At 35.7% G+C, this 24,367-nt stretch overlaps 1 protein-coding gene across 1 annotated transcript; it reads right to left on the bottom strand.

The window, feature by feature from the left end:
• Nucleotides 1-14,560: 14,560 nt before the first annotated feature.
• Nucleotides 14,561-15,508, bottom strand: LOC104859182 (olfactory receptor 7G3). The gene has a single exon (XM_010619684.1). The coding sequence runs from the start codon at nucleotides 15,506-15,508 to the stop codon at nucleotides 14,561-14,563; it is 948 nt and encodes a 315-aa protein (XP_010617986.1).
• Between the last annotated feature and the right edge of the window lie 8,859 nt (nucleotides 15,509-24,367).

Below are 24,367 nucleotides of genomic sequence, written 5' to 3'. Positions count from 1 at the left end.
TTGGGAACCTCTATACTGATTTCCATAGTGGTTGTACTATTTATATTCCCATCAACAGTGTAAAATGATTCCGTTTTTCCCCTGCTACCTCATCAAAATTTGTTACTATTTAAGTTCCTGTGAAGCAACTTAAGACCATAATATTAAGAGAAATAAATCACAAACAAACTTCAATATTTTATGTTTTCTCTTGTATGAGAAATCCAAATTATCAATCAATTAAAGAGCAAAATAAAATTGAGATAATAGCAGTTAGGGAGATAGACCTTTTGCAAATGTAAGGTAACAATGGGATGGAAAAGTGTGCAAGATTGAAGGGGGTGACAAAATAATTAAGATGTGTTATGCACATATACCCATTCTACATAAGGAATGTAATCATTATGGACCACAGACATGTGCTAATAAGATTGTCAAAAAATAAAAATGGGATAAGTATATTTGAAACAAAGGGGAGTTAGTTGAAGGGGATTTATGGCAATATGATTTTTACTTTAATGAGTTTTTAAAATATGAGCATTCACCATACATTTTGATAACATCCCATATATTACACTGTATCAAGTTGTAGAGACTTGACAGCAGAGTCTTGGGAATATTTTTCTCACTAGCCTATTTTTGTCCTGTTATCTTTCTTCCCCAAAGTGAAACTACTTCAAACATCTACCCTCATATCTAAAGTAGCGAGTAAGGGATTTCATCTCCCCTGTTTGAATTCAAGATGAATTATGCTCAGCCCCATACCTGAATATTAAAGATGGATGGACATTGAACCTGAATGTTGAAGATAGATCCTGTGTCCCCAGGAAAAACAGACAGACTAAATGTGTGAGCAGGATCCTGGACAGGAAGTAACATCTGTACCAAGACGTTTGGTGTGGCTTCCTCACCAGAGCATGGATGCATTGTGGTGGTTTGACTGGCTGACCCCTCCAGGTATTATACCCCTTTGGCCCTCAAAATCCAAAGGTCCTCATTAAACTATTTTTCACTATCATTCTAACCCCAGAAGGACACACACTTAAAAAGCCAAGGTTATGGAGGTGAAGAATTCAGGATGGGTGATTTTCTGAACCTTGAGCCCCAGTGAGCCCCATTATTTTCTCCACTTTTCCTCTCATTTCTCTTTGGGGACTTTGAACATGACACATAACACTTCCCTAGTAGACTGCAGTATTACTTTTTATTTACAGATTAATATCAGTAATCCTCTAATTCATGGTATCTGGAAGCATCATCCCCATATGAAATGTGAAAATATGGCCTAAATATTGGTATAAACAGGGCAATTGTATATGTCAGCTGAATATCAGGAAAATGCAACATTCATGTGTGTCTTTCCTTATACAACACTAATGTTCATTGAAACATAACTTTTTTTTCATAATTAGACAGAAAAAAAATTAGGGAAATTCTGATCTTTTTACAATCTCTGTGGTCAAACATTCTGCCAAAATTTGATAAAGACTTGGGCTTGCTTCAACAGCACATATACCAAACTTAATAAAGACGAATAGTTTGTCACAGTTTTGTTCTTCACATAAAGAGATGTTGAACTTAATTTTAGTTTTGTCACTTTTTTTTCTTTTTATTGCGTTTATTGGTACATTGTAGGTATACAGTACAGTTACATTCATTATTGGGATCTTGTACCTTTAAATGGTCTTGGTTCTCATTTTTCCCCTTGTCAATACACTCCTGTTTTGTCACTGTCAATTGAGGTATTAATTGCATTACTACATCCCAAGAAAGCAGAAGCAGAGTGCAGAAGTGCCTTTCACTCAGCACATGTGGTCAGATTTCAACCATTACTTCACAGGTGGGGATGCTACCTCATGTTAGGGCACATTTTACCATCTTTTATAATTGAGGACTTCAAAGTTTGCCTACATTGTTTGTCATAATTAACAACATGGTTTGTTTCTATATGAATTTGTAATATATTATTTAAAGTTTATGACAATATGTATTACTTAAAGGTTATGAATCATAGCCTCATACCATTTTTAAAAACTTTTTATTAGTACCTATTTGCAATACATAATGTTTGCATTCTTTGTATGCATTTGGTATATGTATATAACTCATCCTAATTCATTTTTTATGACCCTTTCCTTTTCTCTATCTAACCTACCCTTCTGAGAAAGACCTGTCTCCCTACATCCTATTATCTTTTATTTTGCTCTTTATTTATAATTTAATATCCTTGTATAAGAGAAAGTGAACAATAGTTAAACTTGTGTATCTGACTTGTTTCACTTAACATCATGGTCTTAAGTTGTAGGCTACTTATTATGCCCCAAACAGTTTATAAGCTGAGAAGATTGTAAAGAGTTGCTCCATGATTAGCTTATTTTACGAAGTGAGTCTGATGGAAGCCTACATCACTCATAGGAACTTTTTGGTTGGTGTAAACATTAGCACAGCCTCTCCAAAAATGGCCACAGAAGAAGCCAAAGAAATGCCCTCTGAAGCTATGGGAATTAATGTGAGATAACGCAAACACAAAAGTCAGGGGGACTTGGACCCAAATTCCATTCTGCAAAATAAAACCTTTACTAAAAAGTCAAAGTTAATTATTAACCACTACCTATATTTTTTCTGTTCTTTTCATAATTCAAGAATGCTTCCTTTCTACCTTTACGAGCCTTGCCTGCATTGGCAATATATCCATAGCAACTATACCTAGTCCCTTCTCATAAGCCCCTTTCCCCAACATAACCGTGATTGTGTCACCAATAAATATCAGGGGCTTTGTCTGTCCAGGGTCTTTTGCTTCTTGAACAACACTGGCCATCTTGGCTATTCATTTATCTCTTTAACTCTGTATCTGAGCTTTTCTTCTCACCTTGCTCCATAGCACCAAGCAGGAGATCAGGACTCACCATGGGGGTCTCCAATATCAAGGTGTATTCACTATCCTAAAAATGACTTCTTCATCTTTCTTGATGGCTATCTTCACCAAATTAATCCAATGCAGTTTAATGTTAAAGGGGGAAAAAAATGAAATAATGTCTTTGTAAATAGGGAGGGCATGGGAATGGGGAAAATAAGAAACACAAAATATACAATGTAAAGATATAAATCCCCAATAATGAATGCCATTGTATTGCATATCTAAAATGTTCCAATAAACATAATGATTATTTTTTAAAAAATAATAGATGAAGAATAAAAAATTCAGAAGGCATATTAATATGTTTGAACAAGGTTAATGTTTTCATGTAATGTAAAGAAATAATAATATTTTTTCAGCTTTAATTGAGTTTATTGGTACATTTTAGGGATACAGTACAGTTACAGTTACATTCATTGTTGGGATCTTGTACCTCTACATGACAAGTCCTGGTTCTCATTTTTTCCCCTTGTTCCTCCCTCCCTTCACCCCCTCCTCCCCTCCCCATCTACAACCACTTTATTTCCATCTGTTCATTATCTCACATTTTTTTTCTTTTCCCTTTTTACCCTACATCTACCTGTCCCACCTTCCCTACACCTTTAGCTCCTTTCTTCCCATTTCTAAATGTCAGTTATCTTATTAGGATCTTCTGTATTATTGCAGATTATTCATACCAGAGAAACAATTCAGTATTTACACATGTGTGCTTTATTTATTTCACTTAGGAGTATATCTTCAATATGTATCCATTTTCCTATGAATGAATCTATTTTATCATTCTTTATGGCTGAGTAATATTCCATTTTATAGAAAAAACACATCTTCTTTATCGAGTTTCCAACTGATGGACAAATGGGCTGTTTCCAAATTTTAGCTATTACAAACTGTGCCGCTATAAATATGGGTGCGCACACTTCTCTGTGATATGGTTCCTTTAGTTCTTTTGGAAAGATACCCAGCAGAGGAATGGCTGGGTCAAATGAAACCTCCAGTCCAAGCTCTTTGAGGTATCTCCATATTGATTTTTCCCAGTGGTTGCACCAGTCTGCACTAAAAAAGTTTCAGAAAAAGACAATCAGAAAGAATTTAACCAATCTCACTGTGTTGAAGAGTGTGGATGTTTACTTTTTTCGATTTCATCAAATAACAGACATCAGTAAACAATATATTATGTATTATATATTAAGATATAATATACCTGATTGACCAACCAGTCCTCCAAAATATTGATATTCTAGAAAGTGGTTGGGAAGACTACAATTTCATAAACATCAATAGAAAGAATCCATTATGCAAGGCAAGCAATTAAACAGAGCATAAACACAGAGAAACAAGAACAGTAAAATCATATAACAAGGATAAGCCAATACATTTCAGCTGTAACCATCACTGTAAATGAAATTCACCGATCAAAATAAATAGCCTGGCATAATGGATCAAGAAAGAAGAACCAATTATATGTTGCACAAAGGAAACACATTTAACTCAAAATTAAATTTATATATTCAAAATCAAAGGATGCAAAACAATAATTCATGGAACAGAAAGCAAGAAAAACAGTAAGGGTAGTGACTCTATTCTTAGACAAATTTAGCTTCAAGCTAAGAATGATCAAGGGAGACAGAAAAGAACACTACACACTTGTTAAGGGAAAACTCCAAGAGGCAGAGATAAAAATCATAATGCATATCAGGAAGATTTGGGTGATAATCCAGAGATTAAAACAAGGACAGTGTGACAACAAAAATGAAAATGAGAAAACACTTAAGCAAGACACAAAGAAAGACTTCCAGTTCACCAATGGCAAACAGTAGGGCGAATGAGGATGAAAAGGCCGATAGTGAACCACCAGAACACCCTGAACTCAAAGCACAGGAAGTAACAAAACAGACCAATCAGGCTCAAGAAAAATTCAAAACAGAAATAATTTCCCAGAGAACCATAGAGATAGTGAGCAAAATTGAAGTCGTGATTCAAGACTCTAGAACAAAAACTGACAAAAAAGTAGATGAGCTCAGGACCATGATAAAAGCCATGAAGGCCCAGCATAAGAAAGAAATGGAAAAAAGAAACGCCCAACATAGGAAAGAAATGGAATCCATAAAACAGATTCAAACAGATGTCCAGGATATTAAACACTACATAGAAAATATACACAACAGAATAAAAGAATGTGAAGATAGACTCTCAGATATAGAAGATAAGATTGCAGACCTCTGTCTCTTAAAAAAAGTAAGGCATCATGAGAAATTGATCCAACAACTCCTAGATAGTTCAAAGAAGAATAACATAAGACTGATAGGAATACATGAAGTAGCAGGAGAAAATACAAATGACTTAAAAAAGCTGTTTGCAGAATTAATGACAGAAAACTTCCAAACAGAGGGGAAGAATTTGACATTCAGATAACTGAGGCATATAGAACACTTACTAGCTACAATAAAAAAAAATCTACACCTAGACATATAATAATCAGGATCCCAGAAACCTAACAGAAGAACAAAATACTACAAGCAGTAAGAGAAAAGAAACAAATCACATGCAAAGGAAAGCCCATCAGAATCACAGCAGACTTTTCAACCCAAACTCTTGGGGCAAGGAGAGCCTGGAATGAGATATTTCAAGTACTAAAAGAGAACAAACTCAAACCTACTGATGTATCCTGCAAAACTCTCTTTCAAAGTGGATGGGGAAATTAGGCACTTCCAAGACAAAGAATACCTGAGAAACTACATGAATACCAAAGCAGCACTACAAGCAATTCTAAACAAGATCCTAGAAAAGACAATGAAGGCAACAACACCATGAAGCCCAACAGAGCAAATCAAATAGTCAAGGCAAGAAACTAAAAGGAGAAGGTGAAAAAGTAAAAAGAGTTAACATAAGGCCAATAACATGTCTATAATAAGTCAGTACATATCAGTAATAACCATCAATGTCAATGGCCTCAACTCACCAATCAAGGGAAATAGACTGGCAAAATGGAATAAGAAGCAAAATCCAACAATATGTTGTATACAAGAAATACACCTAGTGCAAAAAGAAACCCATAGACTGAAAGTGAAAGGATCGAAAACAATTCTCCATGTGACAGGAGTCCAGAAAAAAACAGAGGTAGCAATCTTATTTGCAAACAAAGCAAATTTCAAACCAAAACTGATTATAGTATTATTGATGTAAGACGGTACTGTATCATACCTCTGTGAATGTTAAATATCTTGTACCTGCTTTATGATACATAGTAGTGACCGTGCTTTATCAGAGCTATATTTAATGTTATTAGGCTAGAATGTTCTCTTTCCAGATAATGATTAAAATGCTAATAAAAAATGGTGCCAGGTACCACAAGAGCAACAGAACTTTTCTGTTTTCTGGATATTATTCTATTCTTTGTTTTGTTTGTTTGTTTGTTTTAATGGAATGTGCTGAATGTCTATAATTTTGTTCAGATGACTGCACAACCTGGAAAAGCTGTTGATGATATCGATGCATAACATACTGCTATTATTATTCTTTTTATATAAATATAAATATATATACATATATACATATAAATTAAATTTTTGTAAACTTTAACGGTGCTGTCAACTTTGGAAAAAGTTATCCCAATTTACTGTGTTGAGTTGGCATTGTACAGAAATGGACAGCCATATTGGTCTAGAAATGTTAATTTTTTATTTTTATTTTTTTTACATTTGTACAGGGGTAACACATTGTACTAAATATGTAAGGTCATATCTATGTGGGTTTGATTACAGAAACTAATAAAGTAGTCTCTAAATAATGAAAAAAATAAGATAAGACTACAAGATCAAGAAGCAATTTAAATATGTGAAGGGACAATTTTCATCTTCAGAATTAAGGATTATTTTAATGTTACATCATTGCCTTTTCTCTTTTACTTTCCTTTTTAGTTTTACTTTAGGACTCCTTATTTTTAATGTTCATACAGAGGTTTCTTTAAGTGAAATACCAAACAGTTTATCTGGTGCAAAAAACTATAATAGTACACAGGATCCTCCTAATGAGATAATTAATCATGTGAAATAGGAAGTAAAGGGCTAAGGGTGTAGGGAAAGTGGGAAGGTAATAAGAGAGAGGAAAAAAATATGAGAAACTGAAAAAATGGAAATAAAATGTTTGTAAATGGGGAGGGGAGGAGGGGTTGAAGGGAGGGCAGGGACAAGGGGAAAAATGAGAATCAAGACCTATTATGTAAAGGTACAGAATCTCAATGATGAATGTAACTGTATTGTATACCTAGATTGTACCAATAAACTCAATAAAAAGAAAAAAATCATAATGCAAACATTAACAAACATGAAAAAATCGAATAAGCACATAAGCATTAACATAACTGTAATAGGGGAGTTCAGTACACCATTGCCACAAATAGGTGGATGAGCTAGACAAAAGTCAACAAAGAAATATCAGAACTGCATCACACATGTAAATAAATGGAATTAGTTGATGTCTACAAGGTGTGCCACCCCACAAGATCAGAATACACATTCATCTCAGATACACATTTGACTTTCTCCAAAACTGACCACATACTAGCTTGTGGACCATGCTGAAGTAAAAGCAAAGGAATTGAAAAAAAATGCATATATATTATGTGATGATACTGCAATGAAACTGAAACTTAATGCCAAATGAAAATACAAAAACTACATAAACACATGGAAATTTGAAAAAAATAAAAAAACTTCCTGAACAACAAATGGATCAAAGATAAAATTAAAGAAGAAATTAGACAGTTTCTATAATTAAATGATCATGAACATACAACATATTGGAACTTGTGAGACAAAAAGAAAGCAGAGCTACCGGGGAAATTAATAGCAGTTACTTACCACATCAATAAAACAGATCAAGCTCAAATAAACAACCTAATTTTGAAGCTCAAACTGTTAAAAAAAGAATTCAAGTCCAAAGTTAGCACAATGGAGAAAATTATGAAGATGAAAGCAGAAATTAATGCAACTGAGACTAAGAAAACAGTACAAAAAATCAATGAATTGTAGAGTTGGTTCTTTGAAAGTTTGAAAAAAACTGACAACCCTTTTGTCAAACGCATCAGAAAAAGAAATAAAAGAGTCGAATGCATAAAATTAAAAATGAAAAGCACCATGGATTTAGCTCAGTGGTGCCATGACTGCCTTGCTAATGCAAGATCCTAAGTACTATCCCCACTGAAAGAGAAAAAAAGAAAAAAGAAAAAAGGAAAGGGGTGAAATCACAACAGATTCTTCAGAAATCAATATGTACTTCAAGAAATGATATTCTAATAAGATGGAAAACACAGACAAAATGGACAGACCAGTTTCTAAATACATGTGAGTTACCAAAGCTGAATCAAGAAAATATAAAAGTTCTAGGGCCAGAGATTTACCTCAGTGATGCCTCCACCTGCCTTGCAAGCTCAAGTTCCCAAGCTCAATCCTGGGTACAAAAAAAAAAAAGTCTAAATAAACCAATGAAATTGAAGACACAATTTGAAACTTATTAACAAAGAAAAGTCCAGTTTTCAGTGGATTTACTGCTGAATTCTATAGAAAATGTAGATAAGATCTAATGTCACTACACCTCCAATTACTTAATGGAATCAAGAGAGAAGAAATATTTTCAAAGTCAAACCTAGAATCAATCATTATCCTGAAAACAAAACCAGGGATGGATCCAACCATGAAAAAGAAATAGGCCAGTGCCCCTAATCAATATAGATGCAAAAATACCTAAAAAAATACTGGAAAAAAATGCAGCAAATCATCAGGAAGATTATACACCATGGCCAAGTAGGATTCATCCCAGGGATGCAGGGATGGTCCAACACATGCAAATAAATAAATGTGGTACATCACATCAACATAGCCAAAGACAAAAAGCATATATCTCCAGCTGGAGATTTAGCTCAGTGGTTCTGCTGCCTGCCTTGCAAGCACAAGGACACGAGTTCAATCCCCCATACCAAAAAACAAAACAAAACAAAACAAAGTATATCTCAACAGATGCAGCAAAAGCATTTGACAATGTTCAACATCCATTCATAATAGAAAACCTTACAGGAAATAGGAATAGATGGCCTTTATCTCAATCTGATAAAGGTTTCTATGACAAACCAACAGTCAATATCACAGTAAATTGTATCAACACTTTTATTCAATATAGTTCTGGAAACATTAGGCAGATCGATTAGACAAGAAAATGAAATAAAATAAATGAGAATAGAAAAGGAAGAAGTTAAATTAGCATTATTTGCAGATGACATGATACTCTCCATATAAAACCAGCAAAGCTCCATCAAAATTTCAGATTTTTTTAATTAAATAAGTTTATTTGTACATTTTAGGTGTACATAATGATCACATTCATAATAGGGAATTTGTACTTGTACATGATATTTCTTGATTTGTATTTTTTCATTTACTTCCCCTGTGTTCAACCCCATCCCCCCTCCTTATTTACAAAACTTCGTATTCATTATTTCCTTCTTTTTTCATTCTTTTCCTTTCTCTTCCTTTCTTCCACCTGACCTCTCTGTATTTCCCCTACCCATTTGATCATTTTCATTCTATTTTACAATACCTGTTATACGTTTTGGTCCTCAATCATACTTTCTGTTTCCAACATCAAAGAAATAAAGCAGTATTTACCCATGTGTGTTCAATTGATTTTTAATTAAAATCATGGTCTAGAGGTGCATTCTTTTAGCTGTAAATGTCACAAGTTTTTCTTTCTTCATGGCAGAGTAGTACTCCATTGTATTAAATCTTAATTTTCCATTCATTGATTGATAGGCATTTTAATTGTTTCCATGATTTAGCTTAAACTGTGCCACCAAAAACATGAGTGTACTTATACCCCTGTGATGTTTTTTTAATTATTTCCAGAAGATACCAAGAAGGAAAAGAGCTGGATCAAGTGGAACTTCTAATCCTAGGTTTTGAGGAAAGCCCACAATGTTTGCATAAGGCCACAGTCTCACCAACAGCACAGAAGTGTTCCTTTCTCCCCACAGCCTGGCCAGCAGTTGTTATTGGTTGCCTTCTTGATAATAGCCATTCTTTGTGGGGTGAGATGAAACCTCAGTGGTGTTTCAATTTGCATCCCATGAATGACCAGTGATGTTGAACATTTTTCAAATATTTATTTGCTGCCCCTCCCACTTTATTGGCAACAGGGATTGAACTCAAGTCCTTGTCCTTGTGAGGCAGGTGGCAGAATCACTGAGTTAAATCCCTGGTCCTGTTAATACCTCTCTTAATCTGAGAAGAATTCATTTCAACACCTTGATTATTTTTTTTTTCGTATTAGGTCTTTAAGTTTGGGAAGTGTGATTGTTTTAGTTCTTTATATATTTTATATATTTGACCTTTGAGGAACAACTGATAAAAGTATTTCCCACTCTGTGGGTTGTCTTGTCACTCTGTTGGTGATTTCTTTTGCTGTGAAAAACGTTTTAATATGATAAGATCTCAGTTGTTGATTTTTTGTAATATTTCCTGTGTAACTGGGGTTTTCTTCATAAAGTCTTTCCCTGTACCTGTGTTTTCAAGAATTCCAACTTTTCTCTGATTGAGAAGATTAGTGTTTCTGTTTTAATATTTAGATCTTTGATCCACTTTTATTCTAGATTAGTGCATAGTAAGAGACATGGGTCTAGTTTTGGTCTTTGGCATAGGGAAAGACAGTTTCTCCAGCACCATTTACTAAAGAGTCTATCATGGGCTGGGGATTTAGCTCAGTGGTTCAGTGGTCTGCCTCACAAGAGGAAGGGCCTGAGTTCGATCCCTGGTCCAAAAATAAATCTATTTTCCTTCCAGTGAAGGTGTTTGTCAAAGATAAGGTGTCTGAATGCGTTGGGAGTTGTACCACATTAAACCATATTAAAACTAAGCACTTGAAAGCAATATCAAACACTATAAAGAAAATTCAACAGAAGCCGCAGTTGTAAAGAATGAATTTGCAGAATGGCTGGGGATATAGCTCAGGCACTGGGCCCACCTGGCAAGAATGAATTTGCAAGTGGGGGCAGCATGGTGCATGGCTGTAATCCCAGCACTCTGGAAGTCTCGAAGAAGGAAGATTCAATTTTCAATACCAGCTTTGGTAATTCAACAACCTAGCATAACTCTTACTAAAAATTTTAAAATATAATATAAAGGGAATGGTGCTCACTGCAAAGCCCTGGATTCAGTTTCATAAATACAAATAAAAGCCAAAAATTTCAATATGTATTTAAAATACAAAGCATTGCCAAACAAGTTTATAATTATTTGGATTAATAAAAAGATGAGAATTTCTTTCTTTTTTTTTTTTAACCTGGGATTGAACTTGGGTCCTTGGGTGGCAGGAGGTGGCAACACTGAGCTAAGTCCCTGGCCCCCAAAAGATGATAATTTCAATAGATATAAATAACATTTCTCAAAATGGAAAACTGCATAGAACAAAATATCTGTTAATAAAACAATATTTTACATTCTTTGTATCAGAATAAAATTAAAATATTAGGGAGTGATATATAACCCAGGAATATATAACAGGAAATCAAACAGGTTAATGTCTGTAAATTCCCCAAAGCTGAAAAACTTAATCTCCTAGAGTCAGTAAATTTATTCCAAGCATAAAGTGTTTCTTTTTATTTTTTCAGATTCTGGGGGTGAAATCCACCAAACCAAGCATGCTGTGAGTGTATACCACCACTTAGGTATATCTCAAACCCCAAATCCATCATTTTTTATAAGTACATGTTTACATTACATAAGAATTACTTTAATATGGCCAGTTAATGCATGTACATTATACATCTTAATCCCCCCTCACTCTTTCTGCTTCTCTCTCTCATTCCATACCCTCTCCCTAATTGCTCCTTCCAATATTGGTCCTTATCTCATTTGTCAAAGCTCTATTTTCATTTTTCCTTCAATATTGACATTCTTTAGGAGATATGAAGGAGAATATTAAGTTAAATTCACAATAGCAGAAAAATAAGTGCCAAAATTTATCACTGCCATTAATGCACTTTATTTTTACTTATTTATTTACTTTGGTACCAGGGATCAAATTTGGGTCCTTGTGCTTGTGAGGCAGGCAGCAGAACCACTGAGCTAAATCTGCAGCCCTAATGCACTTCATTTTTAATGCCAACCTACATAATATGCAAAAGTACTGCTTTGAAAATCAAGGAAAATCTGTTAAAACAAAGAGGAAAACTTGAAGCAGAATGAAAATAATCTATAGATGTAGAGTTCATTATTAAATCTTAACTTTAATAAGGTCAAATGGAAGCACATTTATGACATATAGTTCTTAGGATTACACATAGGTGTTTAACATTTTTTAGCATCAAATGGAAAAGAGAGTTTTATGGTACAAAAATGATCAAATGTCGACACTGAAGACCTGGCTGCAGCAATCCAGTCCCTACCTTCACGGTTACTACACCTCCTTCTTTACTCCTTGACTGCTAATTCTGCCTTATAAAGAAATGAGCGATTGTTTTTAAAGCCCAACTCCCGCTGATGGTGCATTAAATTCTGCTCTTCTGAAATTCTCCTTTCACAAGAGACATTCACCTGTTTCTAATGCAAGTTAGTCACAAATTCACAAAACAGAACGTGCACACATGTTGAGGCTCAATGAGTGTGACAGAGACAGTTGAGTTCGCTGATGGAGCACATACTTATCAAGTCAGCCCACAGAGGGCTTTCGGCTGTTGTCTCTGGAGTCATTTCTGGGTCTGACAACTGCATCAGCAGTCAGTGCCTGGGGCTGTGAAAGAGCAGCAGTGCTATTATGTGGTCACTTTAGTGTAAGTGATTGAGACTGCTCTGCTTCAGGGTTTTCTTTACCTAAGAAGTCCTGTGAATTAAATGGAATTCTCTTTGTTGCTACTAATTTTTTAGGGTAAAAGTCATTTTCAATGACGAGCTTCATATATGTCATACTCACACCAAGCCACTGATAATATTTAATTATGCCAATTCTAAAGACAATGGTATTGAACATGGTGGATATAGTTTTTGCCCCTAAAGTCAGAGTTGCCCTGAATAGATCTCAGTAGTTTCTTCAAAAGTTATGAACATCCAGTCCTGCACTTAACAATCAGATGGTCATTATGGTGCAGTTAGAGCTCCAAACATACTTTCACTTGGAAAGTATGTCTGGGAGATATGATCACAAGGTTGCTTAGATACCAAATCTGATCTGCTGTGCTTAGCTAACTTGGCTTTTTATGAGAGTTTACCATAAATAGGGAACTGCTAAGCAAGAATCTGTACCTCAGGCTGTGCATCTGTGGAAACCAAGAAATAGAACTTTACTACTTAGCTTGAAAGAAGAACAAACTTGAGCCATTTGTGTGAGACCATAACGCTAAATGAGAATCAGGAGGTTACAGATTGCAGTTTCTCTAAGAAGCCCAAAGTCAAGTATTTTACAGTGCACAATAAAAGATAAATGTCAGAGACAGAGTGAAGTGGACTTTGTGGAGATGTGAAGGGGACCTGGAGAAGGGTATAAAGAGAAAATCGAAAATGATCAAAAGGCAATGTGCCTATGTCCCAAGTTCCCATGATAAACGTAATTATTATGTATTCAAACATATATTAATAAAAAGTCTGTGTTCAGAGAATTGAAATCATATTTCACACATCACATTACAGAGCTAGACACAAAAAACAAAATCTGCTATTAATCCATATTAAAGAGTACACGGCTATTAGACTAAACTCAGACCAACTTGGAGCACCTCAAAGCTTTGAGATAATCTTTCAAGGAAGAATTTAATAAAGCTAATTTTTGGCTTGCCAGATGGATTTGTAATGTTCTCCATCTCTCACAGTATCAGAAATCTATGAACTGAGTTCAGAAGTAGAACCTGGCATGTGATGAGTGAAGGCAGGTGGAAACCTGGAGTTTAGAAATCAGAGCCAACACTGGTTGACTGAACCTCAGAAAAATAGGAGAGGAAAAGAATGAAGCACAAGCAGAGAGATTTATTTTGGGGGATATTTTTGGAAAGAGAAAAGAGAATGAGACTGGATGGAGCAGGATAAGAGGTTGAAATAAGGATTTTATTTTACTTTTTCAAAGAAGCTTATATACTTTGACTACTACTGGCAATGGTCTAATTAAATTAAAAAGTGCTGCAGAAGACAGGAGAATCCATAGAACTGTGGCAAAGTGTGAATGAGTTCAATGCACAAATAGGAACATTGGTCTAGATTAAGTACATATAGAACTGAACACAGATCTCTCATGGAAAAACAGAAATTAAATCATCTTAGGAACAAAAAGTAACTTAAAGTTATCTGTAACATAGCTGTCACTAGAATACCACAAAACCCAAATGGTTGAATATGGTAATTTTCCCAGGCATTTGGGACATTCTGTTTCAGGGTCAAAGGATATAATCTAATCACATGTTAATTTTAGAAATGAAGAGACAATGCATGGAGAGTTGACATAAATTATAGAGGGACATGCAGCTACTTTGTAGCCAAGGAAGAATTAAAACAAATACTCTGGTTATACAATTGTCATTCTTCAGTATTCTATCTCTGTCCTTCTGTGTTCAAAGTCATTGGCCAGGATTTCTCAGTCACTTATTCTCTTATTTCTCTCTGGCATGTTCTAGTAGTAAATGTACCTGGAACATTAAGGGAAAGATGTTGTTCTAGAAATAAGTCTCCTTAAAGCCCCTATCATGTCCTTGTTTCTCAGACTGTAGATAAAGGGGTTCATCATGGGGGTGACCACAGTGTACATCACTGAGGCTACTGCACTTTTTCTGGAGGAAAGTGTACCTGTAGAACTGAGGTACACCCCAAAAGCTGTCCCATAGAACAAGGAAACAACAATTAAGTGTGACACACAGATGGAGAAGGCTTTATACTTTCCATCAGCTGATGGGATTTTCAGGACAGAAGAGACAATTTGAGTGTAAGAGAAAATTATCCCATAGAGAGGAACAACGCCCAGCAGGCCTGTCACCACATATACCAAGATGTTATTGATGAGGATATCAGAACAAGAAAGTTTGAGAATATGAGCCAGCTCACAGAAAAAGTGGGGAATCTCTAGATTTGTGCAGAATGAAAGTCGCAGGGCCATCAAGGTGTGGAGCATGGCATTGAGGACACTGATGAGGAAGGAAAGTAGAACCAGCAGCCAACACAGTTTGGGGTTCATGATGACATTGTATCTCAAAGGGTGACAGATGGCCACAAAGCGGTCATATGCCATGGCTACCAGAATTCCATTTTCTAATCCAAGAAAATCCAAGGCAAACCAGATTTGGGTGAGGCAGCCAGTGTAACTGATGGATTTACTATGCAACTGGATGTTCATCAGCATTTTTGGAATGGTGGTGGTGGTGAAACAGATGTCAACAAAGGACAGGTTGGAGAGAAAGAAGTACATAGGGGTGTGCAGGTGGGAGTCATGGACGATAACCAGGATAATGACAAGGTTCCCAAGCACTGTGACCAGGTATGTAGACAGAAAGAGTGCAAAGAGAACAGGCTGCAGGTCTGGATCTTCTGACAGTCCCAGGAGAAAGAATTCTGCAATTTCTGAGAAGTTTCCTGGGTTAATTTCATTCATGAATCTGAGCGAATAGATGGGAACAATAAGGAAACAAAAATCAGCCAAAACCTCCTCAATCTTGTCTATATTTTGAGACAAAATCAGCTACAGATTTGTCCTCACACTTATCTTTTCTCACTCTCTTTTATCTTTTGTTGCCCTCAATACTTATTTTCCTATCCAAACTTTTTTCTATATTTAATTTTAAATCCACACACATCAGTTGCACCTACATGTGGTATATAAAGCTTTTTTTGAAGCAAGTATACCTTGTATAAATATCAAAATATTCATCTTGATAACATCAGCTAATCAGAAATTTAGCACATCCACCAAATCTTCTGTTTACACATTTTCTTTATGGTGAGCATTTCAAAACCCTTTCTTCCAGCTATTTAAAAATGTATATTTCACTTTTGTTAACTACAAAAATGATTTCATTTCCACCCATTCTATTTCAAGTAGGGCCACTTATTAAGAATAAAACAGAAAGGAAAACATGTCTTCTCCATTAGCCTGTCTTCACAAATATAATTCTAGAAGAATATTTTTAGGGCTGTACATTAAAGTTTGGGGAAATGCAGTGTTTGGACCAAAGCATGTCTGCTTGATTTTGTAAGCAAAGGGTTACTGGAACACATTCAGTCTTGTATGTATTTCCTAAAGTAGCTTTTGTGATGCAAAAATATTGCTCAGCACATGTCATGGAGAAAATATGAAAAATATGGTAAAAACTCAAACTTCTTTTTTGCTACCTGGATTTTCACTGAAACATTTTGACTCCTGATTGTCCAGAAGCTCAAGTAGACTTAATCTCATTATTTCATATAGCACTTTCAGTTGAAAATGCTTGGCACATTATCAGCATATCTTCTTCTAGTAATAATCATTGCATGCATCCATTATTTCATTAACAGTTAAAAATGCTAACACTTGACCACTTTAGTACAGATCGAATAGAGAGGTGAATCATTACTTGCAAAAACTCTTAAATATTAACAGTAGTCTCTATAATTAATATCCATGGACATATTTAGAGAAATCTATCTGCTCTTTTCTTTTTAGGAGTATCCCTTTTCTTAGTTCTTTCCTATAATTTCGCCTTTCTCATTGTAATTTGTGCTAATAAAAATCCTTTTTAAAAATCAAAGGTACTCACCACTTTATTATCTCAACCTAGATCTTTCTTGTGCAAAAAATTAGGAAATGAAAGGTGAAGAATCTACCCTGGCTCAGGCCTTCCCTCGTATCTTTCTGGTTAGCTCTCTGAGTCTCTGGTTCAGGTATGATGGAGACTCAGCTCTGATCGCTGGATAATTCCTATGTGGATCAGCCCAGGAATTTCTTGAAACGTCTCCTATACACTATGTTTTTCTCAGATTGATAAGAAATGAATCTTGGAATCCCAGAATAGACAATGAGGAATTAATCTGCTGCAGGTCCCCTGTAGTGTATCTTGCACCCCTTCTAGCAACTGTATTAGTGTCTGTGGGCAAATTTATAGAGTGAGAAATCTGCGACCTGATGAGGAGTGATAAGGAAATTGCTGGTAAATTTCAAGGATTCCATGACTTTCTCAAAATATTGCTTGAAGTTGTTAGTGAGTTTGAAGTCACATAAAAAGGGAAGATTGATGAGTGAGATCAGATTTTGCAAAGTGGAAATAACATAACAATGGTGGCTCTTAGAGAAGATCTGGAAGTATTTTTGAACTTCCTTTTGCTAGATTCTGATTTGTCTGATACTTGCAACAAAATAGGAGTGTTTTACTTAAATTTTAAAAATAAGATCTTATAAAGCTAAGATTTCCATGTAGGAAAATGCTTTGATGATGTCCTGTATGTCCATTGGTGTAACTTACCCATGTTTATTTTGAAAAGAATGAGAAAATTATTTTTTTCTCAATACTTACAAACTGTGTTTAAAATAATAAAAAATAGGGCTGGGGATTTAGATCAGTGGTTCTGCTGCCTGCCTTGCAAGCACAAGGACCTGAGTTTGGTCCCCAGTACAAAAAAAAATGGTTTATATTGTTAATGTTACAGAATCTGCCTCATGGTCTTATTATCTAAGAGTGAAATTGTGTAATGATGTCCCAGGAGACAGGATAAAATATCTGTAGCAGCAGCATGACTGCTACTGAATGGTGAAGGGAACAGAACTTAAATCTATTTAGGACCTAGGTCTTTATGCATGCTAGGCAAGTGCTTTAATGCTGAACTACATCCTTAGCTCTTTTTATTTTTAATGTGAGACAGGGTCTTGCTAAGTTGCCTAGCCTGGCCTCAAACTTGCCATCCTTCTGTCTCAGTGTCCTGTGTGGCTGGGATCACAGGCATAACTCACAGAGCCTGGATAACTAAACCCTATGCATCATAAATTAATGCAGACAGCTTTCCTCTAATAGTGGCAAGTGATGATAAAAGAATCAGCCCTTAAAAATGAGACATGGTGCAAATCCAATCATAAATTCCCCAACTGTAACATGGATCTGTGACATAGGGAAACTGAGCAGACTCGATTGTCTCATTTATGTAGTGGAAGTGCTGTGAAAATGTACAGAGATATTGCTGAGAAGAAAAGTAAATGAAAAGCACAAAGTGCAGGGTTCACCATACAGAACCCCATGATTACATTCCCATAAGTTTGTGTTCAGCTGTGAAGTACTCTGGATGCTTTTGTGGAATGTGGAGGGGACATAGGGAAACTGAGCAGACTCGATTGTCTCATTTATGTAGTGGAAGTGCTGTGAAAATGTACAGAGATATTGCTGAGAAGAAAAGTAAATGAAAAGCACAAAGTGCAGGGTTCACCATACAGAACCCCATGATTACATTCCCATAAGTTTGTGTTCAGCTGTGAAGTACTCTGGATGCTTTTGTGGAATGTGGAGGGCGACAGAAAAGTGTGGAAAGAGAGACATAGGATACCCCAGGAACAATATCACAAGGCTGAGCCAAGCCTTATATATATATATTATACACATAAAAATATTGTTACACAAAACATGGTTAGTTTTAATGAAATTCCACAGTGGGAACCCCTAGAATAGCAGGCAGAGGGGACATAAAGTAATAGCATAAAGGAAACTTCTCTCTGCTTGGAATTCATTATTATTTGTGAATAAGCAATGTTAATTAAATTTTTAATAAACCTTCCTGAGGCTATCTGGCAGAATTAATTATTAAATCTGGAAGGTGGATTCATGATTGTGTATTTCGACTCACTGTACATTTTTGGTTGTTTTAATTTATTTCATTCTATTTGTTCGGAATTCTAAAAAGAAAGAGTGGAAAGGTACTTCTTTGGCTTCCATGAGCTTAACCTTCTTTTCTGGAGTACTCTCAGTCAGGTATTAGTACAGTGTTGCACACTAGAGAGACTGAGGTTAACAGGAAGGTTGTGTTTAATCTGAAATAGCTGGAGGAGAATAACAATTTATCATCGCAAAGTGATTATAAATGTAGGAGGCAACAGTTACTCTATTTACCCTAATTTGTAACAAAATGATTACATGTTTTGAATTTTCATATTGCAAACTATAGATATAAACCATTTTTATGCATAAACATAAATATTATTTAAAGAAGGAAACAGACAGTTTATAAGCGTAAAAGCTGGAATCCAAAATGGTTCAACTGAACAGCCAGACTTTCCTCTACTTAAACAGCAGCAAAAGAATTAAGGAAGACAGAGAATGACAAAATATATTCAGATGGGGCTGATTCATGCTCAAGAGAAGGAAAGAATCTCTGGAATTCAGCAAACAGAGCAAGAGGGGAATATAATGAGACCAGACCACAAATTCTGTGCTAAGAAGTAAATACATAAAGTACTACAGATTAGATTGGAATATCACTTTTATTTAAACCCAGCAACCAGTGACTCTTCTCATACCTAGCATGGTGGAAGGCATACAAGATAAAGATAAAGGCAGAAAAGAATGAGAAAGAGATGGGAAAAATGGAAGGAAAGATTGAAAAGGGGAAAGAGGGAGGAAAGAAGGAAAGAAGGAAGAAAGGGAGAAAGTGAGAGAGCGGGGAGGGAGGAAGAAATGGAATAAGGGAAGGAGGGAAAGAACAGAAAAACTCTTTTCAATATCTTACTGTACTTTCTGGAAGAACTTTAGAATACCTGGAAGATATCAGCTAGGAATTCTGAATGTCTTCAAAGGATACTGAGAGATGATAGTGAAAATGTATCCTCAGGAAGGGTAGGTGGACAAATAGGCAGTTAGTTCCTAGGTGTGAGTCCTCATCTCTGGAAGCAGATTGAAGTGTGTGTTTCCTGTCTGAGCCCAGTTGCTGATAAGGTGGTCACAGGTTGAGTATTTTTAGTGTCTGTGGCCTTGAGGACTCAATTAGCAAATCTCCTTATTAGCTAGAGGTGCCTTCTGATTTATCCCCCAAGGTAACTCAGATCCTTAAGGCACAGATCACAGAAGGGTAGAATTCATGAATGAGTTATTTCCTGAACCTGAGAGTGCAGGTGGATACCATTCTTTTCCTACCACATCTCCTTTTGCTTCCAGGGTTCTCAGTCTTGGATGCAGGCTCTGACCTCTGCACACTGGGAAGAATCATCCTTAGTGTAAAAGTCCTTTTCCTTCTGAGGTAGACATGGTAACTAAAGAACTGGTTTTAAAAAGTAAAATAAAATTTAAAAAATACAAGAAAATAAATGTATGACACTATTACCTACTAATCATTATGGCTAAAATGAAAAAGGCAGACATTATAATATGTTGGTAAGATAATGACAGTTTAATTTGATCCACTTACTTGGGACCATTGTATAGTGGTATTTGCTTTTTGTATCCATATCTATTCCCTAAGACATAAATATTGCCCTCCTAAATGTGCACAACTGTGCACTCAAAAGCCCACGTGATAATGCTCCTTGTAGTGCTATTGAGAAGATATTCTAGCTCTAACCATGCATGGTGTTGTGCATCTGTAATCCCAGCTCATGGAAGGATGAAGCAGCTGAATAAGATGTTTGAGGCCAGCCTGGCCTACCTAGTAATTTTGAAGCCAAACTGGACTTCATAGTAATTGTCATCTCAGAAAATCAAATAATGAAAATCGCTGCTACAAACAACTCAATGTCTAAACAATTACATGAATAAATTCTACATAGTCCTACAGGAAGGATGCATGAAATAATGAGAATATGCTCTTGCAAAGTGGGATAAGCAGTAGGAATCTCATGTGTAATATGTGGAGTGGAAGAATCTGGACATGCATAATTGCATACAATATATCATACAAAAGTGCATATGTATCTGCAAATATGCAAGGAATCACACAGCATTGTCCATTAAATTGGCCACTGTTGCAACAGGTAACACATTCTAATAAAGGCATTAAAATATTGACAAGTGATTACTTATATGGCGATAGCAGAAATGAGAGAACTGGTGACTAAAAGGCATCACTGAGGAGTGGCTGATGGGTATGGATGATGCTTTTATTCATTACCAGTGCGTGCAGTGCTGCACACACATGTTCTACCCTGTCGAAACTTATAGAGGTACAAATTTCTAGACATACGGTATGTTAAGGTAAAGAACAATGTATCTCAAAATATCACAGAATTCCAAGGACAAATTAACCATTCGTGATTCTGTTAGGATGATTTATTACAGACTAATATGACCATCATCATCACCATCATCATCATAGTTCTTTCATGAATCCCAGGATATTGTACATTCTAGTCAAGTGCTTTACCACTGCACCACATCCCCAGCCCAATGACAGACCATTTCATCAAAAAACAAAATATTTGCAACACTAAGAGTCATAATATTTGTAAATATCTAGAAAAGATGTATTAAAAAATTACAGCATTGTCTAACAAGCACACATATACACAGGTATCAGATAAGTATTCATAAGTAAGAAGCAGTCAGGGACTAGAGCTTCACAGATGTAAGCAGGTAATAGCCAGGGCTCCGACTGGAACTCAGCATCTTGGACACACTCACAGGCCAGCCGAATTCCCACCTGGAAAAGAGCTGCACAGGCATACAGGCAGCAGCAAGAGGAACACCAAGATACCATTATTAAGTGCATGCAGACACCAGCCAGAAGCCCACTCAGGCATGAGTGACTGGGGTGCACAGCCTTCAGCCAAAGGCCCTCCCAGATTACAGCTACCAAGAGGGACAGGGCCCAGGCAGAAGCAAGCCAGATACCATTCTAAGTGTGCACAGGCAGCAGCCAGAAGCCTGCCTGGACAACAGGACAGTTCAGGGAGCCAGAAGGCCATCATTCTGCATCCAGGAATGGACACAGGTGTGAACAGCATAGAAAAACCACAGCCTCCTGGTGGCTTACTGAGAATTGAAGAATATGGGTGAGCAAAAAGTCACCTCAACAAAGTGCAACAGGATACACCTGGTGAAATGATGAAAAGACAAATAAACAAATCTGAAAACCAGACTTCCAAATCACCTAAGACAAACCCAAAAGGAAAAATATGATAGTCAAACACCTGTAGTCCCAGAACTAGCAATGAAAGATCGGGAAAGAATGAAATCAGAAATTATTTCTTGGATAACAACAGAGATTTTTGTCCATAGTGCAAGATAGAATTAAAAAACACACAAAGATAAAAAAATAGAGGAGGTGAAGAACATGATGGAGTCCCAAAACAGGAAAAAAATGGAATTTTTTGAAACACATTCAAAATTATATCCAGTAGATTAAAAACTCCATTGAAAGTTTACACAGCAAAAGGAATCAATGTGAGGACTTAATTTCATATATAGAAAACAGGATCACAATTAGTGAAAAGGAAAACAAAATTTCTTGAAAACAGTGAGGAAGCATAAGAAATCAATCTAGCAGCTGCTAGATGATGCAAAGAAGTAAAACATAAGACTGATCAGAGCCAATGAAGTGAGAGTGCAAATGAACATAAAAAAAATTGTTCACAGATGTAATGGCAGAAAATTTCCTATGCAAGGGAAAAAGAACATAGAGATAAATGAGGCAATTAGGACTCCAACTAGCAATGATTAAAACAAATCTAAACTTAGGCATAATATTCAAGATTCCAGAAACCCAATAGAAGAATAGTATTCTACAAGCAGTTAGAGAAAAAAAAACACATTAAAAGGAAAGTCCATCAGAATCACATGAAACTTCTTAACACAAACCCTCAAGAAAATAGCCTTCTTGTACACAAATAACAGACTCACTTAGAGTAAAATTAGGCAAACAATTCCTTTCAAAATAGCATCCAAAAATGAAATATCTAGGAATCAATCTAACAATGCAAACAAAAGACCTCTATGTATAGAACTACAACAGTATGAAAAAAGGGATAGAAGAGGATATAAGCAATTGGAAAGACATCCCTTGTTTCTGGATAGGAAGAACAAATATCATGAAAATGCCCTCACTTCCAAAACTGCTATACAAATTGAGTGCAATCCCCATTAAAATCCCAACAGTATATTTCATAGAACTAGAGAAAACAATTAAAAAATTCATTTGGAATCAGAAGAGACCACAGTAGCTAAAGAAATTTTGGACAATAAAGAGACATTAGGGAAATCACAACCCCCAACTTGAAACTATACTACAAAACCACTGTGAGAAAAGCAGCATGGTTCTGGAAAAAGAAACAGACCTGAAGATCAGTGGAACAGATTAAAAGATGCAGCAGTAACTCTAGACACAATCAACCACCACATCTTTGATAAAGGAGCCAAGCATTCTAACTAGAAGAAAGATAACCTCTCTAATAAGTGCTGCTTTAAAATTGAGTTTCAACTCACTGTAGATTGAGACTAGACCTATATCTCTCACCACACACTAAACTAAGAACGAAATGGATTAAAGATCTAAATATTAAAACAGAAACACTAAAATGAATGGAAGAGTGGTTAGGTAGAACTCTTGAAGACATTGGTGAAGGAAAAAGATTTCATGAACAAAATCTCTGTTGCAAGTGAAGTAACAAAAAATCAACAATTGTGGCATCTTCTTTTTTAAAAAGCTTCTTCAGAACAAGAGAAACTGCCAACAGCATGAAGGGATAATCTACAATGTGATAAAATAATTTTGGCTCTTCTATAATATATAAAGAACTAAACAACAACAACAAAAAAATCAGACCTCCCAAATGTAAAGAAACAATCAAAAAATGGAAATATGAATTGAACAGACATTTCCTAGACAAATAAATAGAAATAGCAAATAAATATATGAACAAATGTTCAACGTCCCTGGTCATTGGAGACTTGCAAATGGAAAAAATGCTGAGATGTCATTTCACCCCAGAAATTGTGCCTGCTATCGTGAAATCATCCAATAACAAATACTGGTGGGGCCATGGGGACTAAGGAGTCCTTCTCCACTATTGGTGGGAATGCAGATTGGTGCAAACACTGTGGAAATCAGTATGGAGATACCTCAAAGGACTAGGATAAGAGGTTTCATTGAAGCCAGCTATTTCCTTGCTAGGTATTTTCCTGAAAGAATTGAAATAATCATATCACAGAGATATATGTACACCTATGTTCATAGTTTGTAATAGCTAATTCTTGTAAACAGCCCAACTTACCATCAACTGGAGACTGGATAAAGAAAAGTTTTTTTTTTGTTTTTGTTTTTTTTAATAAAATGGAGTACTACTCAACCGTAAAAGATGGAAAATTAGGGGGATTTATACCTAAATGGATACACATTAAGGCAATATTCTTAAATAAAATGTACACATGCATGAATACTGAATAATTTGTCTAGTATGAGAAGTTGAACATGAAAATAAGACTCAAAATGTATAATAGACAATTTAAAATAGGAAGAAAAGTTGTGAATGGGAAGTAGAACTGGGAGGAGTAGGGGAAAGGAAAGAAGGGAA

The sequence above is a fragment of the Fukomys damarensis genome, unplaced genomic scaffold (assembly GCF_012274545.1).
Source record: "Fukomys damarensis isolate Sample0158 unplaced genomic scaffold, DMR_v1.0_HiC HiC_scaffold_30, whole genome shotgun sequence".
Lineage (NCBI taxonomy): Eukaryota > Metazoa > Chordata > Mammalia > Rodentia > Bathyergidae > Fukomys > Fukomys damarensis.
Note: the sequence above shows the minus strand (reverse complement) of the source record. Positions and strands in the feature narration are given on the sequence as shown.